Consider the following 21,565-nt stretch of genomic DNA (forward strand, 5'->3'; position numbering starts at 1 on the left):
GTATGTTAGAGATGACAGCCAGCCACTACTTCTTTCTCAGGATTTGTGAAGAGGAATTCTGTCTTTGCATTTCCATGCAGTGCCACAACACATAAGCCCTTCTGTCAAATCTAACAGGTTTAAAAGTGTGAGCCCTACAAGGTACATTCAGAGTAAGTATGTCCACCAGGAGAAGATAAACACACGTGTGCACAGGAACACAATACAGACGCTCACTCAATTGCATTCAAACAATGTATTTTAAATGCTCCACTTTGTAACTCAAAATGTTTAAGATGTTTTGCGAACTTAAAAAGGGTCATTTTATCTTGTGGAAACATCTTCCTAAAAATCAATTTTTCAGGCTTTGCTTACCCTGTGGGGATAATGCCTCCTAAAATATCCTCACAAATTTAGGGAAATATTCTTACAGAGATACACACAGATATGAACACACAATGCCATTGTATTTTCTTGTTCTTCCTTTCAAACTTTCTGAAATGTAGTGAGTTTGGAATTAAATATAGTTCTTGCCAAAATGAAATGTTTATATATAAACAGAGAACCCACTGCTAGTTTGTTGCCAGTAAGTTGAAAATGTGTGTTTATCAATACAGTGACACGCTGCAGAAAGTGCCTGTTAGAAGTTTACTGTAGGTTGACCTTAAAATTGTGCTGCCAGGACAGATTTAGAGTTGCCAAAGAATCTGATCTGTGAGTTATTCTCTCTCTCCACTTGATTTGCATACTCACACCCACTCTTTTACATATTACTACCCACCGTTTTACATAACCCCACCCACTATTTACATATCACCACCTGATGTTTTACATGGCCACACCCACTATTTCACATAGCCATGCCACGCCCGTGTTGTTGCATGCTTAGACCCACTGTTTTACAAATCCGAACACACTGTTGTTGAAGCAAACAACAGTGTTTGCACACTCCAATTTGATCCATGTATAGGTAGTATACTATTAGGAGTAGAGAGTTACTGCTTTTGTCTGTTGTGTGTTGGGTACTGACTAATGTGTGTTCATTACTGATGCTAACGGTCACAGGCAGGGTAAAGACCCACTCTGCAATTCTTGAGCCGCAAACATAAACATGCTGATTTACTAGAGTACGCTGAGCGTATCTGCGTCCTTTAAAGCTGTGACACGACAGAAGCATCCCCGAGTTTGCCTAGCTGTAGACGTGGGTCTATTTTTTGAAAAGCAGTAAGTCTCAGAAGCACCCTTGCAAGATATGATTTGGGTTTGATCACTGGATAAGCTGAATTTGTCATGTTTGCCATAGCTTGAGACCTGCAGATGTACGAGTTGTGTGCCTTCTGGCTAACGAAATGAGCTGCTGCTGATGGAGAGTGCAGTGGAACCCCTTGAACTCAACTTGAGGGATGTCAGTACCTGGAGTCAAGGCAAGCTGGGATATTTAATGTTTCATTTAGCTGGAGGTTGGGTATTTACCAGCTGTGAAACTGGAAACTGGTCTCCCCCTGACCAGCTACTGTAGTAAAAATACTGCATACAGACTAGTTTCCACCTCTTTCGTCTGCTTTTTACATCTGTACCGTGTCTACGCTGTGCTACTGGGTGCCCTGATTTCCTCAGAGCAGTTCCCCAAAACATACTCTGGCACATTGTACTCTTTTATTTCCAGTAGTCTGTAGACTCTTTTTACAGTGTTTGGCCTACGAATAAGGACTCATGACCGAATGCAAAAGTGGATTGGTCTGAACTTAAGGAATGGCTGTGAGGTACTTTTATGAATAAAGTTTGGCTGAATATATTGTTTTTCTGAGTTTACATTACAGATGTGACATTTCAGTGGACTTCTAATGAACAGTGTATTAACACATCGTTCATTTTTGCCTTTGGCCATTTTGGCAGATTTAGGCTATTTATTTGTAAAACCATCCCACTCAGGTCAGAAATCAGGGAACGCATATTCATTCTCATACAACAGACCCTTTCTCAATTTATGATTATCCCATGATGTATAATTTGTATATATTTCACTCAGTGCATTTCCCATAGTGAGCTTAGTTTAACAGTACTGACTAAAATATTTATTAGAAGTGCATTGAAATATTAATTCTGTTGTTATGTAAGAACATGCTGAGTCAACCTTTATTTAAGCAGACGCATATTCGTTCGTTCGTTTGTTCATTCGTTCATTCATTATCAGTAACAGCTTGCCCTAAGGAAGTGTCATGGTGGTTCAGAGCCTATCCCAGAAACACAGGATGTGAGGCAGGTTGATCCCTTGATAGGCCACCGGTTGATTGCAGCTCCAGAGACCCGCAGATCACCATTATTTATAAATGCTATATACCTATATTAGAAACACACCTTGAGGTCTGAATTAGTACTGTTAGTAGGCCCTGCAATTACTCATTCCGTTCCTTTCCTCTCTTAACTGTAATGGTTGGTAGTGTGTCTTGATCATTTACTCATCTGGCTCTTCTTTGCTCATTACTGCATCTTGCCATTCATATGGAGCTATGGCTGAAAAGCTAATGCCGACTAAAACCACACCAGTGCATCACTGCAGCCCTAATTAGTACCCTGAACGCTTTCCTCATGTATTTAACAAAAAAAAAGGTTTTGCAAATTATGTGCAAATTTTTACATAGTTAGTGAATCGATCATTTTTTAGGGTGCTGTAATGAGTCAACACAATGGGGCTTCTTATTTTTTTCCCCCATAATCCTGAAGGGGTTTTTGGAGGTTAGGAATTTGGGTTCCCGAGGCAATTTTACAGAAAGGCAGAGTTTCATTGTGGAGAGTCGCTCCTCCCTGTGAAACGAATTTAGCACTCTTTAATTGGTTTGTTTACCGCAAATTGTTTTGCTCACTTCTTGACTGTAGCGCAAGCACATTGAACTTACCACCCTGTGGGATCTGCTCAGCTGAAAGGGATCGTACAGTGTTCAACTGCCTCCCATAGTTTAGCATAATTAGCTACACTTATTTGTTAAAATTTGCACTCAGTATCATACAACGGGTCACATTTCAAGCAACAAATGACCGATAACGACATATGACATTTACATTTGCATTTGAACATATGAACAGGCAGATTTAAAATACTGTATTTATACAGTTATGGTATATTGTGCTACCATATGGTAGGGTAGTTAAATTTAAACTGGTTAACTGCTTTCGTAATTTTGGAGGGACAGCAACCTTTTTTCAAAACCACTATCATTTTATTTTGGTTTTTTAACAAGTTGAGTTCTTCACCTGTGAAATGGTCTCCATTAAAATTTTACCCAATATTGAATTGCGAAGCCTCTTGCTGAGGGTATCACACTCTTCATTAGATTAAGTCTGGACACGAGTGCACCTTGAGGGCGAGGTGCCTGGGTGCATTCTGTGAAGGAGGCAAACCAGAAGCCAGCAAGAGCAGACTCTTGTAGTTTTCCATGCTTCCAGGCTGTCAACTATATTGATTGTCCAGCAGTCAACAAACCATCAAAGTTCACTGTGGAGTGAAGACTGCTGAAAATTTGCTCATTCTCAGTTTACAAAACAGATAACTATTTTCAAGGCTACTATTATTTTAGGTACTTTCTTTATCAACATACTAGACACAAAATGTCCTTATTCATTGGTATAAATAGTTGGATGATCCATCCCTTTGGAAGATATATATATATATATACTTTAGAAGGCAAATGGTCAGGCACAATATGTACATACATTCTTGTTAATAAATACAGACAATCCTTAATGTTATAAAGTTATTAAAGATTGTCTGTATTTACTAACAAGAATGTATGTTTCTTAGATTTAACATTTAATTACGTCTAATTTAGTACAGTCTTCCTCTGTTTTCAAAAGTTATGCATTCCTAAAAAAACCTTGCTAAGTCAAAGAAGTAATTACTATCAGTATCAACTGTAAGAATTTTTATGCATTCCTGATGCCCATTTATGCTAAAATATCACCAAAATCCTGTTCAAATGAACACGTTTGCTGTTGTGTGCAAAGGATTGGACATCCCGGTCAGATTACGTTTTTTTGATTTACTAAGTGAACAATTAATAATCATCTCTGCAGGGAATGAACAAAGTATTTTCCCTTCATGAATTACTCTGTAGTACTTTATATCTGTCTACCTGCATTTGTAAACACTATTATATAAAACTGCATAACAGTATATTAATATCAAGGGAGTACTAAGCAGTAAAACCACCCTTTGCCTTTACAAAGTCTTTCTTGGACTGTTCTCATAAAAGTCCTGAAATGTGTGTTGTGGGATAAGGCACCATTCTTCAAGTGACCACTGTACCTCTTTGCTGATACAGTTTGTCCTTGTTTAACCTATGCTATTATTATTTTTGAGACTGTTCCCCTTAACACATTAAATAATTTTTTAGCTTTTTTGACCAAGACGCTTAAAATTCGAGTACTGGATATTTGGCCCTTTGGAACTCTATTAGTCCTCATGTCACTTTGAAAACTTGCATATCAAAGTGGTAATTGTCAGACCTCTTTTATAGCTGACACATACTGCTAATGGGCAATAATGTATGACTCACAAAATATGAGTCACCTTTGCAGCTGCATTTTTAATTGTTATTTAGTTATTTCAAAGTTAAACTTTTTTCATGTGGTGCTTCCATTATGGGGGGTGCGGTGGCGCAGTGGGTTGGACCGGGTCCTGCTCTCCAGCGGGTCTGGGGTTCGAGTCCCACTTGGGGTGCCTTGCGACGGACTGGCGTCCCCTCCTGGGTGTGTCCTCTGGCCTTATGCCCTGTGTTGCCGGGTAGGCTCCGGTTCCCCGCGACCTCGTTTGGGACAAGTGTGTGTTTCCATTATTTTGTTCAGCTCCTGTACTCAGTGTGATACTCATTGCTTATGTATTAATTCAACCTTAAACAATAAAGGCAAAAGAAATCACATACACACATTCACATACATGAGGGGGTGCAGTGGCGCAGTGGGTTGGACGGGGTCCTGCTCTCCAGCGGGTCTGGGGCTCAAGTCCCGCTTGGGGTGCCTTGCGATGGACTGGCGTGCCGTCCTGGGTGTGTCCCCTCCCCCTCCAGCCCCCTGCCCTGTGTTGCCAGGCTAGGCTCAGGCTCCCCATGACCGCATATGGGACAAGCAGCTTCAGATGATGAGTGTGTGTGGGTTTCTTCCTAAAAACATGTTTCAGGCATTTGGAGACATTAAATTACGCCATGGTGTGTGTGTGCACTCAAAATCCAAATTCAGGCCTCATAAATGCAAAGAAATTCATTAAGTAAAAATGTATTAAGTAAAACAGTATTCTTGTAACTAATGGGTGTATGACAAATCTCATAAGAACACTGTGATTTTATCAACTTAAATGCACATTTAGAAAAATAATCTCCTTTTAAGGAAAAGATAATTAAGGAAGAGATTTTGGATTGAAGTTAGTTCCTATACAGTACATAACGAAACACGAATACAAATGCATTCTTCCACCATATGTCCTCTATTATATAACATGCATACTTATCAACTGCAACACCAACTTTTTTACCACCAGTTGTCGGTTGATTCATTATCAACTGAATGTTCAGTGAGGTGCCAGAAGACATACTGTGTAAGTGAATTTTAGCTGCCTCTGACAGCTCTTTCACTTGAATGGATGCACATCGAATGATCTTCATGGGACTCGGTTATTATTTTATACATCTGTAAAGCATGCCAAGGCCACCCGCTCAAACAAATCCGTTTTTATAGATATAAAAGAGAAGGGCTGCGCGAAGAATGGAAGATGTTCGACGGGGCCCGTGGTGGTGCGGAGAGGTGAAACGGTATCCCACATTCTGACTCCTTCCTGACATGACCCTAGAAACGGGGGCTTAGAAACAGGCTCGGGGGGACCGAAGCAAAAAGCCCTCGCCTTTGTCAGCCGTGCTTGCCGCAGTCAATGCTGTCTGCAGCCTCTTCCTCCTTTGTGTCTTTCAGCTGGTGCAGAAGCGGGAGCGAACATTGCGTCCTTCATGTTATGAAATGCAAACCTGAGGGTCAGAGGAAAATTTGTGTAAGAGTGGGAGGTTTGTGTCCTTGTATGATGCGTTAAAAGAGAAAATTACGAATGGCTCTTAATAAGAAAAGAAAAGCGGTGTTCAAAATAATATAGCAATTTTACAAAACACACGAAAGAATTGTCTGCTTCTCTTATGTAAGTTTGAAGTGATCAAACAGCAAGCAGTGACAGTCCTGTTTGTTACACTTTCCCTCATTTTCTTCCCTTAGCAGCATACAAAGGATCTGTTCTAGTAAGAAATGAATAGACGGACAAACTAAGTGATGAATGTAGATACCTCTGCCTTTGGTTCTGTCTAGTGTGCTGCTTTTTCGCACAGGGCAAAACAAATTCTCGTAGCCAAGATGACGTGGTAGAATATTCTCAGTGACTGTTACCGCTACTGTATGCTGATGTTGTAATGCCCTTATTACTGTATGTATATCTGTTAGCGCGCTCTTCCTGTTCATGCTTCGCAGGGTGGAAAAAAGCAGTAGTGATCAGTGTGACGTTAAATAGTTTTCAAGTCTTGGCTTCCCTCTGCGTTTCAAGGGACGAGATTCCGTAACGCAGCTTTTTTTTGCTTCCTGGAGGCTTTGTCCCGTTAATTAACATGACTTTCACCTTGTCTGCTCCTGATTAAAATCCTTAACGCTAAATGATGAATCACAAAGATTCAGGAGGCTGGTTGCCAGCTGCTTTTCTGCTTGATGAGACAAAGCTGCTCTGAGACGATTCTAGCTCAAGAAGATTGCCAAAGATGCTTTTCCTCATATAAAACAAAACAGGGAAAAATATGACTGCATCATCTGCCAGCCTTTCTTTCATTAAAATTCAGCCCCTGAAAGTTTCGAGCTCCGCCTTTGGTAGAACAACAGTCTTTCACTGCAGGAAAGAGTAAGGAGGAGGGAAAGAGCAAGGAAAAGTCAAACCTGCATCTGTTATACACAAATCTTATGCATCACTGAAACAACAACTGGAGATGTTGAAGAATATGTTTGCTCTTAATATTTTTATTTACAGTGTGATTTCTGAGTAGTTAGATTGATAGATCACCTGCTGACAAGACAAATGGAATCAAGATGACCACCTTGAAGCTCCAGGAAATGCTTATAAAATACAGTCGTAACATGTATATCGTTAGCATGGCCTGCTGGGGTGGGCAGACGGTATGCCTTGGACCTTCTTGTGTAACCCTTAGGAGTTTAGTTTCCTTTCCTACCTAGCCTTCCGACTTCTCCCCCATAACTTTTTAAATATGGATCATTGTTGTTATTACTGTTGCAATGTGTGCTTCGGTCTGTACATATTTGCACTGTTCTCTGCGCAGCACTGTAAGCCAACCAGTTGAGAAAGGTTCTTCAAGTGAATTTAGTTGAAATTGGGCTCAATACACACACACACGCACACACACACACAGTGGCTGAAGCCGCACGTCCTAAGCGGGATTGCGGCGAACTGGAGCCTAAGCCGGCAACACAATGCATAAGGCTGGCGGGGGAGGGGACGCACCCAGGACGGGACACCAGTCTGGCAGAAGGCACCCCAAGCGGGACTCAGACACCAGACCCACCAGAGAGCAGGACCCACTCAAGCCCGCTGCGCCACCGTGTGCCCCTGCTTGGACTAAATACACACACATGCTGTCTGAAACTGCTTGTCCCAAGCGGGGTCACGGCGAGCTGGAGCCTAACCTGACAACACAGGGCGCAAGGCTGGAGAGGGAAGGGACACACCCAGGACAGGACGCCAGTCCATCACAGGGCACCCCAGGCAGGACTCAAATCCCAGATCCACCAGAGAGCAGGCCCTGGCCAAACCTGCTCCGCCACCGCACCCCCATGCATGGACTAAATAGTTCCAAAAATTTACTCAGTTTCTTATTTCCTTTAAGTATCACAGTGGATTATTCTGTCTGTCTTTGTGATCAGTGTAAGGTGTCTCATGGGTGGTAGCGATGGTTTATGTTTTCACCTGTACATGTATGCAGAACATGTAAATATGCTGGTCTCGTTTACTGATTCCCTGCAACTGCCAGATGTAAACTATGTAAACTCAGAGCTCCAACTGATACAACGCGCTAGAGACTCTTCTGAGCATCTCTGAATGGAAGAAAAACACTCTTTTTCATTTTAATCACAGACAGCTATGATAAGCACGCTTGACAATAACTAAATGGGCTCTAACCGCCAATACACCTTGTGTATGAGTCACAACCGTGCACTTCATCTCACCCTGGGCCCATGTCCTTTCACTGCTTTCAGTGATCCTTGGCAAATACATGGACAAAATAAGCCTGAGCTCAGAGAAGCACTGGGTGCTTCAGGTTCCACCTCAGCCACGTGAATCGTTTCATGTTGTTCCAAATTAGATTCTTCTTATTAAAAGAGCCAGTTGAGGAAATTCGGGTTCAAGGGCAGGGTTTTGGCTAATCCTGGGTCTTTGGTATGGTCTAATACATGATGTGCTTATATAAAGCATGGTATAAATTAGTATGTGCAGTGTCTGTTGAAAGTCAAGACTAAGATAGCTTAGTTAATAGCTCCTTATTTCAGATTGCAGTCTTGAGATGTACTGCCCCGCAGGTAAGACGTACAGTACAAGAACATCTAATATGTTTTTGAAGTCATAACCATTACAGTTCATGTTCATCCTATGCGGAGGCTGATTTGCTTGTCGAATAATTTGTAAGACAGGTGCTTCCACTACAGGTAATTTACAAGTGAGGTTATAACGAAGTGTGCTCACCTTTCCCCCTTCTATTCTAGGTTTTTGGTTTTAATTACTTCTTCGAATGTTTAGCATTTGTTTTTCATGTGGAAATGGTGCATTACAGTTTGCTAATGAAGGTCAAATATATTCTGATTTAATGTGTGTTGATTTTCAGCTTCTCAGCCGTAACATGTATTATTTTGAAAGAAGACTTTCTTTAGACATTGTAAGCAGCTGCTGAGGATACTGAATGACACATCTGCACGGTGCCTCTGGTCAGTGACTTATGATTTGTCAAGTTGTGTAATTGGAGTGCTCTCTGCTCTGCTCAGGGCAGAAGTGGTCATGCCATTTGGCTGTTTAACACTCGGGGAAAAAAAGGATTACAACAATCCCTCTGAGGTGACTGACAAATATGACCTGGGACAAACTGTCAAGTCGTAAGTATTCTTGTGTCTTTCTTGTGTTGCAATGATTTTATGGAATTTGAAGAAAACTTTGTTGATGAATTTGAAGAATGTTTTTATGCAGGCAGAGCTATCAAGGATTTTCATACTGTTTTCTTCCAATCTAGGGAGGAGTTCTGTGAGATTTTCCGGGCCAAGGACAAGAACACACAGAAAATGTATACTTGTAAAAAATTTCTTAAGAAGGATGGAAGAAAAGTACGGAAGGCTGCCAAGAATGAGATTCTTATTTTAAAGATGTGAGTCTATTAGCCTTCGTGGCTAACATCTATTAGGAACACTTTTCTGTAAATTAATGGCATATTATTATTATTATTATTATTATTATTTTATTTTTTATAGAGCGCTCTTCTCACACAGTGACACAGAGCGCTTTAACATAGACATAAGGCAAGAAAAACAGATACAAACAAAGAAGACGGTCAACTAATGGCTACCATAATGAAGAATATGAAGCATATTCTTCATATGAAGAATATGATATATATGAAGCATATATATGTGCATGGATTTCTATAGATATTTTTAAAATAATAAATACATCAATTTATAAAATACAATAACAATGGTATGTAACATTTGCAAGGTTGGAGTTCTAGAAGAAGGGGGTGCAGTGGCACAGTGGGTTGGACCAGGTCCTGTTCTCCAGTGGGTCTGGGGTTCAAGTCCTGCTTGGGGTGCCTTACGATGGACTGGCATCCCGTCCTGGGTGTGTCTCTTACACCCTGAGTTGCCAGGTTAGGCTCCAGCTCCCTGCAACCCTGTATGGGACAAGCGGTTCAGAAAGTGTGTGTGTGAGTTCTAGAAAATAGGCTACAAAGTATGGTGCATGTGCTGTAATTTCACCACTTTTTTGTTACTTTGAGAGTAATAAATCATTTTTCTAGTAGAATAAAATTTGGCAGACACTTAAAATGCATAGCACAGGTATATGCCTTAAAAGGCATAAAATATTACGGTACAATTAATACTACCTTTACAAATGTCTTTTGATCTGTAAAAAAAGTGTTAAATTGCGAACGTGCTATGAATTATTTAGTTTTAGAGTTGCTTTTCTGCAGCTGAAGAACTATATTGAATATCATTTCATAATGTTGTACTTATTCCCTCATAGTGTTCACTGGGATTTAAGTTTATTTTTGAAGCTCTGCTGTTGACACATAGGTTTTTCGTTGTTTTTTTCAGCTGCTTCCTTGCATTCTTATACACTGCCATTACCATGCCCGAGCTTCATAAAAGATGTCATTAGTGGCAACAACAAAAAAATAAATAGCACTCCTGAAACAGGAAAAGTATTTGTTTTGGATTGAAATATAAGTCTGCTTTGCTCCCTGGAAAACAAATGAGCCCCTGTTATAGTAATATACTCCTTCGACTGAAATAGGATTTTAAGATGACATTCTGGTTTAAGTAGGTGGTCTTGAAAGTTCTAAAAACATGAAATTCATGATCTTGTTACTTGAAGACTAACTTGAGAAAAAAAAATTAGCAGGAAAAAATAAATATCCTTACTTTTCTCCAAAGCAGCTTACAATGGCTTACCTATTTATACAGCTGGGCAATATTTACCATAACAACTGAGGGTTAGTGCGTGGCTCCAACACCAATGACATTTGCTTTGAACCTAGGTCCTTTAAGGTCAAAGGCAGCAGTACATTTACATGTACATTTATTCATTTAGCAGACACTTTTCTCAAAAGCGACATTCATCTCATAGAGAATTCAATTTGTGCATTACATTAGGAAAGAGACATAGCTGCAGACTTGTGATTCTTAAGTACAGTTAGTTTCTTTCACCATATGCACCGACGTTCATCACACAAGTAGCTGCAGTACTAATCACTATGCTACCTACTTCCAACAATGTAACAAACTTTTTTCAACCTGCCATTACATTTTTTAACATGAACATTTCATTGATATCAATCCGTAGCTCTACTTTATATATAGATATATAACTTCTCCATTAATGTAGCTTATCTGGTTGCAACTGCTTATTATAAAATAATTTAATGATCTAAAATATTATTAATATAATATAGTGTCATGATTAATTAATTAACAAAGGGCAATTAAATTAGGGCAGAATTTTTATTTTTTACTAAACCATTATACTGTATGTGTACATAAACATATAAAAGACACAGACATTTACGGTTGAATTTATTCATTTAGCAGACACTTTTCCCCAAAGTGACATACGTCTCAGAGAACAATACAAAAAGTGCATTGTATCAAGAGAAGGAAAGATATGGATACAGACGTGATTTGTAAGTAATTCCTCAGGGAGGAGAAAAGAGAAAATTACATTCATCCCTTGATAAAAGCCTAATTTTCTCCTAAATTACTGCTAATGTTTACAGAAGGATGGTAGCTTTAAAAAGTAATTATTTGAAAAAGCGGCAATGAATTATGATGTGAATTATGGTACATTGTTTGCAACAGTATTAGTCGTAGTTGACGATAACAGTAAGTCCTTCTTTATTTTTATGCTTTAATTACAAGTGTATCTTTCTCGTCTTTTCTTTGTATGTGTCGCCTTGATGTTGTTCCCCAACAGGGTGAAGCACCCAAACATTCTCCAGCTGGTTGATGTCTTTGAGACCAGGAAAGAGTATTATCTCTTCCTTGAACTGTAAGTCAAGCCATGATTGTAAACTAAGGCGCAGATCATGTATTCCATACACAGATAGTTACTGAGCTCGTTACACATTCCAGGCAAAGAAGCTAGTGGACATATCCTCATGTTATGATAAATACACATATTATTCGGTACTGAACTTCCAAAACATTTTCTTCTTAATTTCTAGCAATTCTGGATTCCATTTTTTTCTTTTGAAATTGCTTTTTAGATGATATGTAAGAGACATTACAGATTGAAGGGATGGTGAATCCTTCACATTTTTCCTCCCCAGGGCCACAGGCAGAGAGGTGTTTGACTGGATCCTGGATCAAGGCTATTATTCAGAGCGTGACACCAGCAATGTCATTCGACAGGTGATGGAAGCTGTGGCCTACCTGCACTCCTTGCACATTGTGCACAGGAACCTCAAGGTACAGTATCTAGAGATCCCTGGGTGAATCTTTTCACATTCTGGAGTAAAAGGCAGCATCCTGGTGTCTTACTAGCATAGAATTTGTAGCTATGCTCATATTTTTTCATTTAGCTGACACTTTTTTCCCTAAGTGACTTTCAATGTTAATGTACTTACAATTATTTACCCATTTATACAGCCAGGTTATTTCACAGGTGCATTTTAGGGTAAGTACCTTGCTCAAGGGTACTACAGCCAGAGGTGGGAATCAAACCTGCAACCTTTGAGTCTAAATGCAGTAACGCTAATCACTACGCTATCAACTCTGTACCCCAGTGCAAAGTACTGTTAATACGGAGTGCAAGAAACACTGTTGATATACGATGCAGTGAATCTAATTAACATCCACTGGAGAAAAATACTTTCTAAAACATTTATTATGTTAAAATAAGGTGTGTCTTGCTTTTTCAGCTGGAGAACTTGGTGTACTACAATCGTCTCAAACACTCCAAAATTGTAATAAGTGATTTCCACTTGGCCAAGCTGGAGAATGGACTCATCAAAGAACCCTGTGGGACCCCTGAGTACCTTGGTGAGAGAACTGGATGGTTTCGGTCTTGGGCATTTTGCTTACTCTACAAATTCAAAACTAGTAAAATGTCAATATTTTGCTCTAAGATCAGTTTTCTGTTGCTTATTATTCTGGGATCTACTGCTGCACCCAGCTCCAGAAGTGGTTGGGAGACAGAGGTATGGAAGACCAGTCGACTGCTGGGCTATAGGAGTCATCATGTACATTCTGTAAGCATCTGTTTGTTACTCCTCTGATACTAATAAGAACTGTGATGGACAACAAAAGGTAAAATTTACCTTTGAGACAGCTGTTGGACCTATATTGCATAAGTGAAGCATGAAAGTAAATGTTCTAAAACCAGAAGGTAATGAACCATAAATATGTAGGGGTGTTATAACTTCTACTGTGGTAGTACGAGACAGGAAATTTCTTAAAATGTTGTTAATCTTTTGAGCACTTAAAAGAATTTGAGTTATCCAACATGCACATGTGGTGCTTAGCTTCTTCCCTGTCCACAGTCTTTCAGGAAACCCCCCCTTCTATGATGAAACAGAAGATGATGACTACGAGAATCATGATAAGAACCTCTTCCGGAAGATTTTATCAGGAGATTATGAATTTGACTCTCCATACTGGGATGACATTTCAGATTCAGGTAATGGACAGCCCAAAGATGGGAAGAATACTGATGAAAGTTAGTGTGTATGCAGGAGAGATCACGTTTTTTATACTGAAAGAAGTATGTTACCATTATGAAAGGTAAACCGTACAATATTAGACATTTATTTCTCATAAATTATCTCAGGATGGGGGGGTGCGGTGGCACAGTGGGTTGGACCTGGTCCTGCTCTTCAGTGGGTCTGGGGTTCGAGTCCCGCTTGGGGTGCCTTGTGACGGATTGGTGTCCCATCCTGGGTGTGTCCCCTCCCCCTCCGGCCCTACGCCCCGTGTTGCCGGGTAGGCCCCGGTTCCCTGCGACCCCGTATGGGACAAGCGGTTCTGAAAGTGTGTGTGTGTGTGTGTGTGTGTGTATCAGAATGCTTTTTTCACTTGATTGATGTGACTTTGTTGAAGGTTGGTTTCATAGGATTTTATTTGGTTGGGATGGTTATTGGTTGGTAAAAGCAACACTATACAAGAAAAAAGGGTTTTTATTAAAATCAAAGTGTTGATAAATGGAGCAGTTGTAAGATTGCCGTTTGTTGGAAGCTGAGGGTGGGAGATGAGGTAGTGTATGGTAAGAATTAATTCCCCTGTTTGCTTTAGCTTACTTCCATGTTGCCAGGATTTAATGAAATTTACATTTATTTAGCTGATGTTTTTCTCCAAAGTGACTTACAATTATTTACCCATTTATACAGCTAGGTAATTTTACAGGAGCAATTTAGGATAAGTACCTCTGTCACGGGTAATACAGCCAGACCCGAGATTCAATCCTGGGACCATTAGGGCCAAAGGAGGCAGCACTAACCACTACGCTACTAGCTGTCCCTGAACTTACAAGTTTACATCAGCTGTGAAAATGTTCACGTTTCACTTGGTTTTAAGTGAGTTTATGTCACTTGGTTGGACTCTGCTTCTAAGGGACTTGTTCGAAGCTTTCTTTAACTATAGAGTGCTTAACGTGACTTGGTTGCCTTACAGCAAAAGGACTGGTGGCTGGTCTTATGGAAGTGGACCAGGACCAGAGACTTACTGCACAGGAAGCCATCAATCATGAGTGGTATGTACATTTCAACACCTTGTAGCACCGTGATCAGCATGATTCACTGCTCACCTTCAAGGTGCAGACCTCAATATACTTTCTTTATAACTTCAGGAATGAGGAAAAATACATTCAGGAACAGATTATTTTAAAAAGGGAGAAGTCGATATAATTACATGTGTGTGCAGCTTCTTCATCTATCTTTTGGGAATGCATTTTATGATTGTCATGTCTTTTAACAAAAAACATTCTCTCAGGATATCTGGAAATGCTGCTTCAGACAAGAATATTAAGGATGGTGTTTGTGCGCAGATCGAAAAGAATTTTGCCAAAGCCAAGTGGAAGGTAATTTGTCTCCGTTTTCATGGTCTTTAAAAGATGGACTTTCATTTTCATAAGTACTGTGTACTGGTGTCCATTAAAGACAGGTCAGAATCTAGCTATATCTAGTGTGAAAGGTCATATGGGTTTAAAATATGAAATATATGTTTTATACTTTTACCGGACTGGAACTCTGGACCAGAACTGGAGAACAAGAGGCAGGAGTAGACAGAACAGACACTCGGGATTGGAACATAAACACCTATGGAACAAACTGAGGAAACGGAACTAATGATCACTAAGAGAGCGCAATAGAAACACTGATTAAGAATCCGCAATCTATCCTCCACCACTTGCTCCTTTTATACCTCAGCAACTACCAGATTGTGAACAGGTGCATGGGTCTGGGCTAGTGGCACTGGGTGGCGCCTCCTGTGGCCGGTAGGGGTATTGTCCCTCTGGGTCGTGACACGCTGTTAAGCTACCAACAATTATTTACCCATTTATACAGCTGGGTAATATTACTGAAGCAATTTAGAGTAATCTGAATGTACAAATATGTGATCTTACCACTACGCTACTAGCTGCTCCACCTTTAACCTGCATACAGACTTTAAGTGTTCTATGCCCCTGACTGACTGTTAAGCCCTCAAGAATAGTGTCATGTAACTATGAGAACTATCTGTGTATAACACTGAAATAAATATCCTGACAAGAATCACTTGGGTAGAACTGAATGTGTTTTTCGAAAGAAAATGCATAATTTTGTGAAGAATCTATATTGTGAATTTGTTATGTGTACTGTCCGAGGTTGTGCACATATCAGTGTCTGCTTTGCCTGGTTGTGTTCCACAGAAAGCGGTGCGCGTCACAACCCTCATGAAGAGGCTAAGGGCGCCAGAACAAGGTGGCGTGTCAGCAGCTGGCTCGGCAGCAGGCACCCCAACCAGCGCAGGGACCCCAGGCAGTACCCTCACTTCTGCGACCCCTGGCAGCACCCCTGGCAGCACTCCTGGCAGCACAGAGCCCACCAGTACCAGTGAAGACAAGGAGGCCTTGGTCTCCAGCACAGGGGCAACAAGGAGCCCTGACTCTACCCAACCTAATCCTGCCCCCAAGATGGAGGACTCCACACCCAGGTGCAACGGTGAGGCACCAGCACCTATCCAGAGTGCCACAGAGGCCCGAGATGAGCAGAACGGTTAAGCATATCCTCCTCATTCCCCTACCTCCTTGTATATTAGCTGGTGGCATGATGACCCGTGTCTGCTTACCTTCCCACTCGCGGTATCAGTATAGTATCTTTAAAAACCCGTGTTTTCTCATGAGTTACAGAGTGGTCTGTGTTCGGTCTCTCCCGAGAGTTCTAGTGTACTGCTTTTTTAACATTGTCTCTTTATAGCTGTCTGTTTCAGCCTCACTGATGCCTTTCTATTTGGAGGAACAGAACAGAATGCAGCAAACGCTTAAAGCATCTTTGTTTTCACCATGACAAGGTCTAGTTAGCGTGTCTCTTCTCTAATTTACCACACGGTCTTGTGATCTAAAAAGAAAAAAAAAATCATCTTTTCTTATCAACCTGTGGGAATTTCCTCTGAAATTTCATGTAGTATTAAGAGAGAAATGCTTGTGTTGTTTTCATGCTTCTTTTGAAGTTACTGTTTTTTTCCCCAGCAGATCTATAATGTTGTTTTAACATGTGTAATTGTCAATTCTGTATAACTTGTTCATGATATAATAATGTAAATAAAACTCATACAGCTGCTTAAGAAGCATAGCCAGTCAGAGCTTATAATTATTCATCAGAGTTGTCGAACATATTCTAAAAAAAATACATCAAGCAGTCCATCCCTTTAATAAAAAAGGGGAGGAGAGTCGGGCTTTTCTGGCCTCTTCAGCAAGAATAAGTTCAATATTACAGTATATCTTTGTAAATAGCAGCGTGTGTAGAAGTAGATAAACAGCATGCTCCCAAATGCTCTGTCAATTTAACAATTTCTGCAAGCACCATAGTGGGAAACCACAACATGCAAGTATTGCTGTCAGGTTTTATAGCTGTTCAGGGTGAGGAATTGTCCTTTGAGCTATTGATATTATACTGTATTTACAGGGCCAGACATCTATATTTGGAAGATCGTTGCTTAAGGTTCTACAGCTCTTTTGAAATATTTTAAACATGCTTAAATGAAAATGAATACACTAAAACACTTAATAGATGAGAAGTTCTAGCTTGCCAGTAGGCTGTACTGATTCACAGAGTTTCTAATACTATATTAATTTGGCATGTACACTAAGTATTGCTTCACTTTCCAAGTTCTGAAGATAAAGGATCAAATAAACCTATAACATCTACAGTTTATTTCACATGTATAAAGTGTCCTTGATAATTTTTTGTCTTGCTTGTGGCCCCACATTAAACAAATGTTATCTTTTAATGTCACAAAATGTAATTTTAAAATATTTCTGTGATGCTCCTGCTCTGTTGTAGGAATGTTTACAGTTCTATTGTATAAATCTTCAGTAGACTATTCTTATTCATAAGATGACTCTCTTTCTCTGTGTAACTGTGTGCGCTTTCAGCTTAGTTATGCTCTGTATCTCTCCTTTTATCACTTCTATCACTGAACCCACTTCACTTGGCTTTCTTCTCAAATAGGCAACTGATTAATTCAGAAAAAAAAAAGTTTTACTGTACTTTCTTGCTCCCACTTAAAAGAAAATTCTTTAGTTCTACTTCTGAGCACCAAAAAAACGTTTCTCTGAAAACCAGTATTATAAGCTAACATTTCTTTGTGAATAAGTAAATAGTATCCTTATATGTAACTAAACAGTTTAAAATCTGATTCACGATTATGTATGTCTATATGCAACATATATTGAACTATGTTAATTTAAGCAGTTATTTGCTTTTTACATTTTGTTACCAATCCCTTTCTAATAAACTAAAAATGAGAAGAATTAACAGTTCCAAAGTGTACTGATGCGATATTAAAGGAGCAATATTTTTGTTGCTACAAAACTGTGATTCAGCATTTTTTGTAATCCTTAGAGTATGAACAGAAGTGAAATCCAAACTGCTTATTTTGTTTATTTATTGCTCAGCTATACCCCGAAGCTCTTATTCTGAGATATTTACATAGACTATGATATCTTACATTTTAATTTATGCAGCCAAGTACAGTGTGACCTGAAGCAGCACATAATACAGTTAATACTGTACCGAGTGTAAAACAGCTCTGGTCCTGCTAGGATATTAACCAGGTATTTCCAAGTCAGCTTTTCAGCAAATGTATCATGTATTGTAATTTTACAGTACTCCCTCCATACACAAGGACTGTAATGTGAGCATCTCACATTCGGAATACATGCTAAGCCTTTAATTTTCGTTGCGCGTGCATTTCTCACGCTGCTGAAACTGTCTGCTACATGTTACTTATCAAGTTTCTAATATATTAGCATACAGCATTATTTTATATCTTGAGATCCATAATGTACATGCTTTGTATATGTGCAGTCTTAAAGAGCCCTACTTTACCTTTGTTTTCTTTTCCTTATTTTTTATTTACATATAAGATGCATTTTTCCACATTTAGTGTGGAGTTTACTGGACAACAGTGAGATTTTCTATCAAATGAACAAACAGTATTTTTACTTGTCATGTTAATGTTGGTTTATATTTCATCTAATGCCACAAGTCTTTCTTATCTGACCCACACTAGTGACAATATATGCATTTTGATTATGATTTGCGAACAATGACTTATCTCTGTAAATTCTTAACAGAAATAATGTAATGTATTACAAATAAAGTTACAGCACTAGAAAATATTTGCATTCAGCCCCTCTAGATTTGAATTAAAATTTAAATATGACTTGGAAAAAACCACATTGTGTTCTAAACTTTGGTCACTGACAAAACACCAGATACTGTATATCAGAGTACAGAGTTATAGCAACAAACATATGTGCTTTACAGCTTTACAAAGCAATGCCTTTTGCGTACGCAGCACTCTGTGGTACGAATAATGAAATGTCTTAATTTCATTCTGCAGTTACTGATGTATTTAAAATTGTATTTGTCTTTGAGAAGCCATTTGGTCCTGTCACTTGATGTAATTCTTGTATTCCTTGATTGAAATTTGATGTTAATAAAAGTTTGTTCATTGGAACACTGACATAAATGTGGCCACTGGCACACTGCTTCGGTCTCAAGCATTTTGACCTCAGCCAATTCTGCAGAGAACTCAGAGAATAGCGTACGAGTATGAATAGAAAGGAAAACCAGTACTTGCCACCTGATGGTCTTTAGTTAACCTGTCAGATGGAAGTTTAGGCTGACTTGTCTGTAGTGAAAGCCGTTCTGCTTAGTTATACATCCTGCCAGACTCTGAAAATTAGACTAAAACAACAAATACCAGTCCCAATCATATCATTATTATTTTTTCTGAGAGAAAGGTCTAAGATGTGTTTCGAATACACACACACACACACACACACACACACACACACACACACACACACTTTCTGAACTGCTCATCCCATTTGGGGTCACGGGGAACCGGAGCCTACCCAGCAACACAGGGCGTAAGGCCAGAGGGGGAGGGGCCAGTCCGTCGCAAGGCACCCCAAGCGGGACTCGAACCCCAGACCCACTGGAGAGCAGGACCTGGTCCAACCCACTGCGCCACCGCGCCCCCCTGTGTTTTGAATAACTTGTTAAAATTTGCTGTATTAAATTAAATTCATAATGGATTTTAGTACATGAACGTTATTTTAATTCTGTAAACTGTTGCTGGTTGGAGTATTCGGTAACTGATATAGACTGGAATCCTGTCCAGGTTTTACTCTACCTAACCTAGTGCCCTGTGCTTCCAGGATAGGCTCCAGACCAGTGTGGCCCTGAATTTGAACAAATGGTTATTAGCAGAGAGTAAGTGACTGTCAGCATTACCTCAACTGCAGTGCAAATGTTTAACTGTTGGCACAAATAATGAATTCTCTTCATTCATATAAAAATAGTTTTTAGTAAAGTACAGAGGGTGCTGTGTAAAGAAGTAAAAAAAAACTCAAGTAAAGTATTGCTAAGTAAAATACATGTCAAAAATCTACTTGAGTAAAAGTAAAAAAGCTAAAGGTTAAAAAAAACTTCCCAGGTATCAAGTCTGATCCAGATTCGACTTTTTTAAACTTCTGAACCTCTTGCAAAGTTGTTCAAATATAGTGTGAACTGTTTAATTCTCTTATCTGTATATGCTTTCAGTAAAATAAATCTGCTGTTCTGGCATAATTAGAAATTATATCAATTATCTAATGAAGATGAAAAAAGCAAAAGACCACAGTCTGCTAGGTAATGTTGCATGAACTTGCATTACTCTGCATTGCCCAGTTTGGCAAGTCATCAGAGTCAGACAGTGGATAGCAAAGGAGAAATGGAACTCGTTACTTCCCACCTCTGGATGTAAATGTACAGTATAGTTATGTGTCCTCACATTGAATATAGGATGACAGAGGAAGAAGAAGGCAGTCAGTCTACAGTACAGGATTTCAAGATTTAAAAAAGGAAAGGAACAAATACGTTGGTGGTCTCCAGACACAGTGACTAAACATAGGTAAAAGATTATAAAACATACTAAGGATGGAGCAATGCCGGAGCCGAGGAATCATATCTGGAGTGAAGCTTCAACCCCAGAAGAAAGAGCCAGTGGTGTCACTTCACACGCTCCACAGAATGCCGCACGATCCCATCGGAGGCATAGCCAACGGCAAGAGCACATCGCCAAGTGTGTCCGCCGACAGGCGAGGTCCACGACATGAGCCGAACTAGTGCCGGATAAAAACGTTACACTCTGCTTGATAAATGGTGGGATATTTTAAAAGCAGCCACGGGAGGAGTGGGGCCCGTAAGAAATGCGAAGGAAAAAAGCATGAGAAGAAGACTAAGCTAAACAATAAATAGTAAACAGAGGCCTGGCTATAAACGCATTTCCGAAGTGCTGCACGTTTTCTCATTGAATGTACGCAAAGAAGCTCAAAAAACAGGTCATGAAACACGTGAATAGAGCAGCTGAGATGTCATGAGAAATGAGAACAGGCTGGTAACTGCCGCAGATAAATGGCACAGGAAGCCTGGAGGAGCGGTGAGGGGGAGCGTAGGGACCAGCGGACACTGCCGAACAGCTAATCTTAATTTCTATAAAAACGTCAGCGCGCAAACTGGAGGGTCAGTTCAGGTGCGGAACATTCCGGAAGGTTTTTGTCTTACCGTATGTTACACCAGGTAGCGCAGTGGTGCAACGGACAGCACTGGTGCCTCACCAGCTTGAGGTTAAGAATTTATATTCCACCTTTCTGTCTACCTTTTTTCATCTTTTATATGTGTGACGGCCTCCTACACTGAATTCTGGCTGCAGTGTCAAATGGAAACTCACTGATCATCTCTTCATGAGAGAAGAAAAATTCAGGCAAGCACATCATGCTCAGAGAAGTAAAATAATAATGGCCTCAGAACTAAATCAACACTTTTATTGCTCAGCAAAAGTATATGTAATATCATCCACAAATCTGGCATTTATGGTAGGCCTGCTATTTGCAGACTGTTCATATCCAAAGTCGTTGCACAAAAACACATAACCTGGAGTAAAAAGCACAAAACCTCTTCCCCTGAGCAATAAAAAAGTAATGTGGTCGGATGACTCATATTTTACTTTTTTTTCTTACATCAGGCTACGTTTATAGCTGGTGAAATCCAAAATGCCT

At 39.8% G+C, this 21,565-nt stretch overlaps 1 protein-coding gene across 2 annotated transcripts in view; it reads left to right on the forward strand.

The window, feature by feature from the left end:
- LOC108937021 (caM kinase-like vesicle-associated protein) overlaps positions 1-18,969 on the forward strand; it is a 38,903-nt gene extending 19,934 nt beyond the window's left edge. Inside the window, exons 2-11 of one of the 2 annotated variants that reach the window (XM_018756762.2) lie at positions 9,040-9,147; positions 9,282-9,413; positions 11,735-11,809; positions 12,090-12,228; positions 12,681-12,801; positions 12,935-13,010; positions 13,302-13,438; positions 14,428-14,506; positions 14,746-14,833; positions 15,665-18,969. In XM_018756762.2, the coding sequence (XP_018612278.1) occupies positions 9,053-9,147; positions 9,282-9,413; positions 11,735-11,809; positions 12,090-12,228; positions 12,681-12,801; positions 12,935-13,010; positions 13,302-13,438; positions 14,428-14,506; positions 14,746-14,833; positions 15,665-16,015 (1,293 nt within the window). In that variant the 5' untranslated portion in view covers positions 9,040-9,052 and the 3' untranslated portion in view covers positions 16,016-18,969. The remainder of the gene's footprint in view (positions 1-9,039; positions 9,148-9,281; positions 9,414-11,734; positions 11,810-12,089; positions 12,229-12,680; positions 12,802-12,934; positions 13,011-13,301; positions 13,439-14,427; positions 14,507-14,745; positions 14,834-15,664) is intronic. The other variant, XM_018756763.2, reaches the window with a different exon arrangement.
- Positions 18,970-21,565: the final 2,596 nt, after the last annotated feature.

Source organism: Scleropages formosus, chromosome 2 (genome assembly GCF_900964775.1).
Source record: "Scleropages formosus chromosome 2, fSclFor1.1, whole genome shotgun sequence".
In the NCBI taxonomy this organism is placed as follows: domain Eukaryota; kingdom Metazoa; phylum Chordata; class Actinopteri; order Osteoglossiformes; family Osteoglossidae; genus Scleropages; species Scleropages formosus.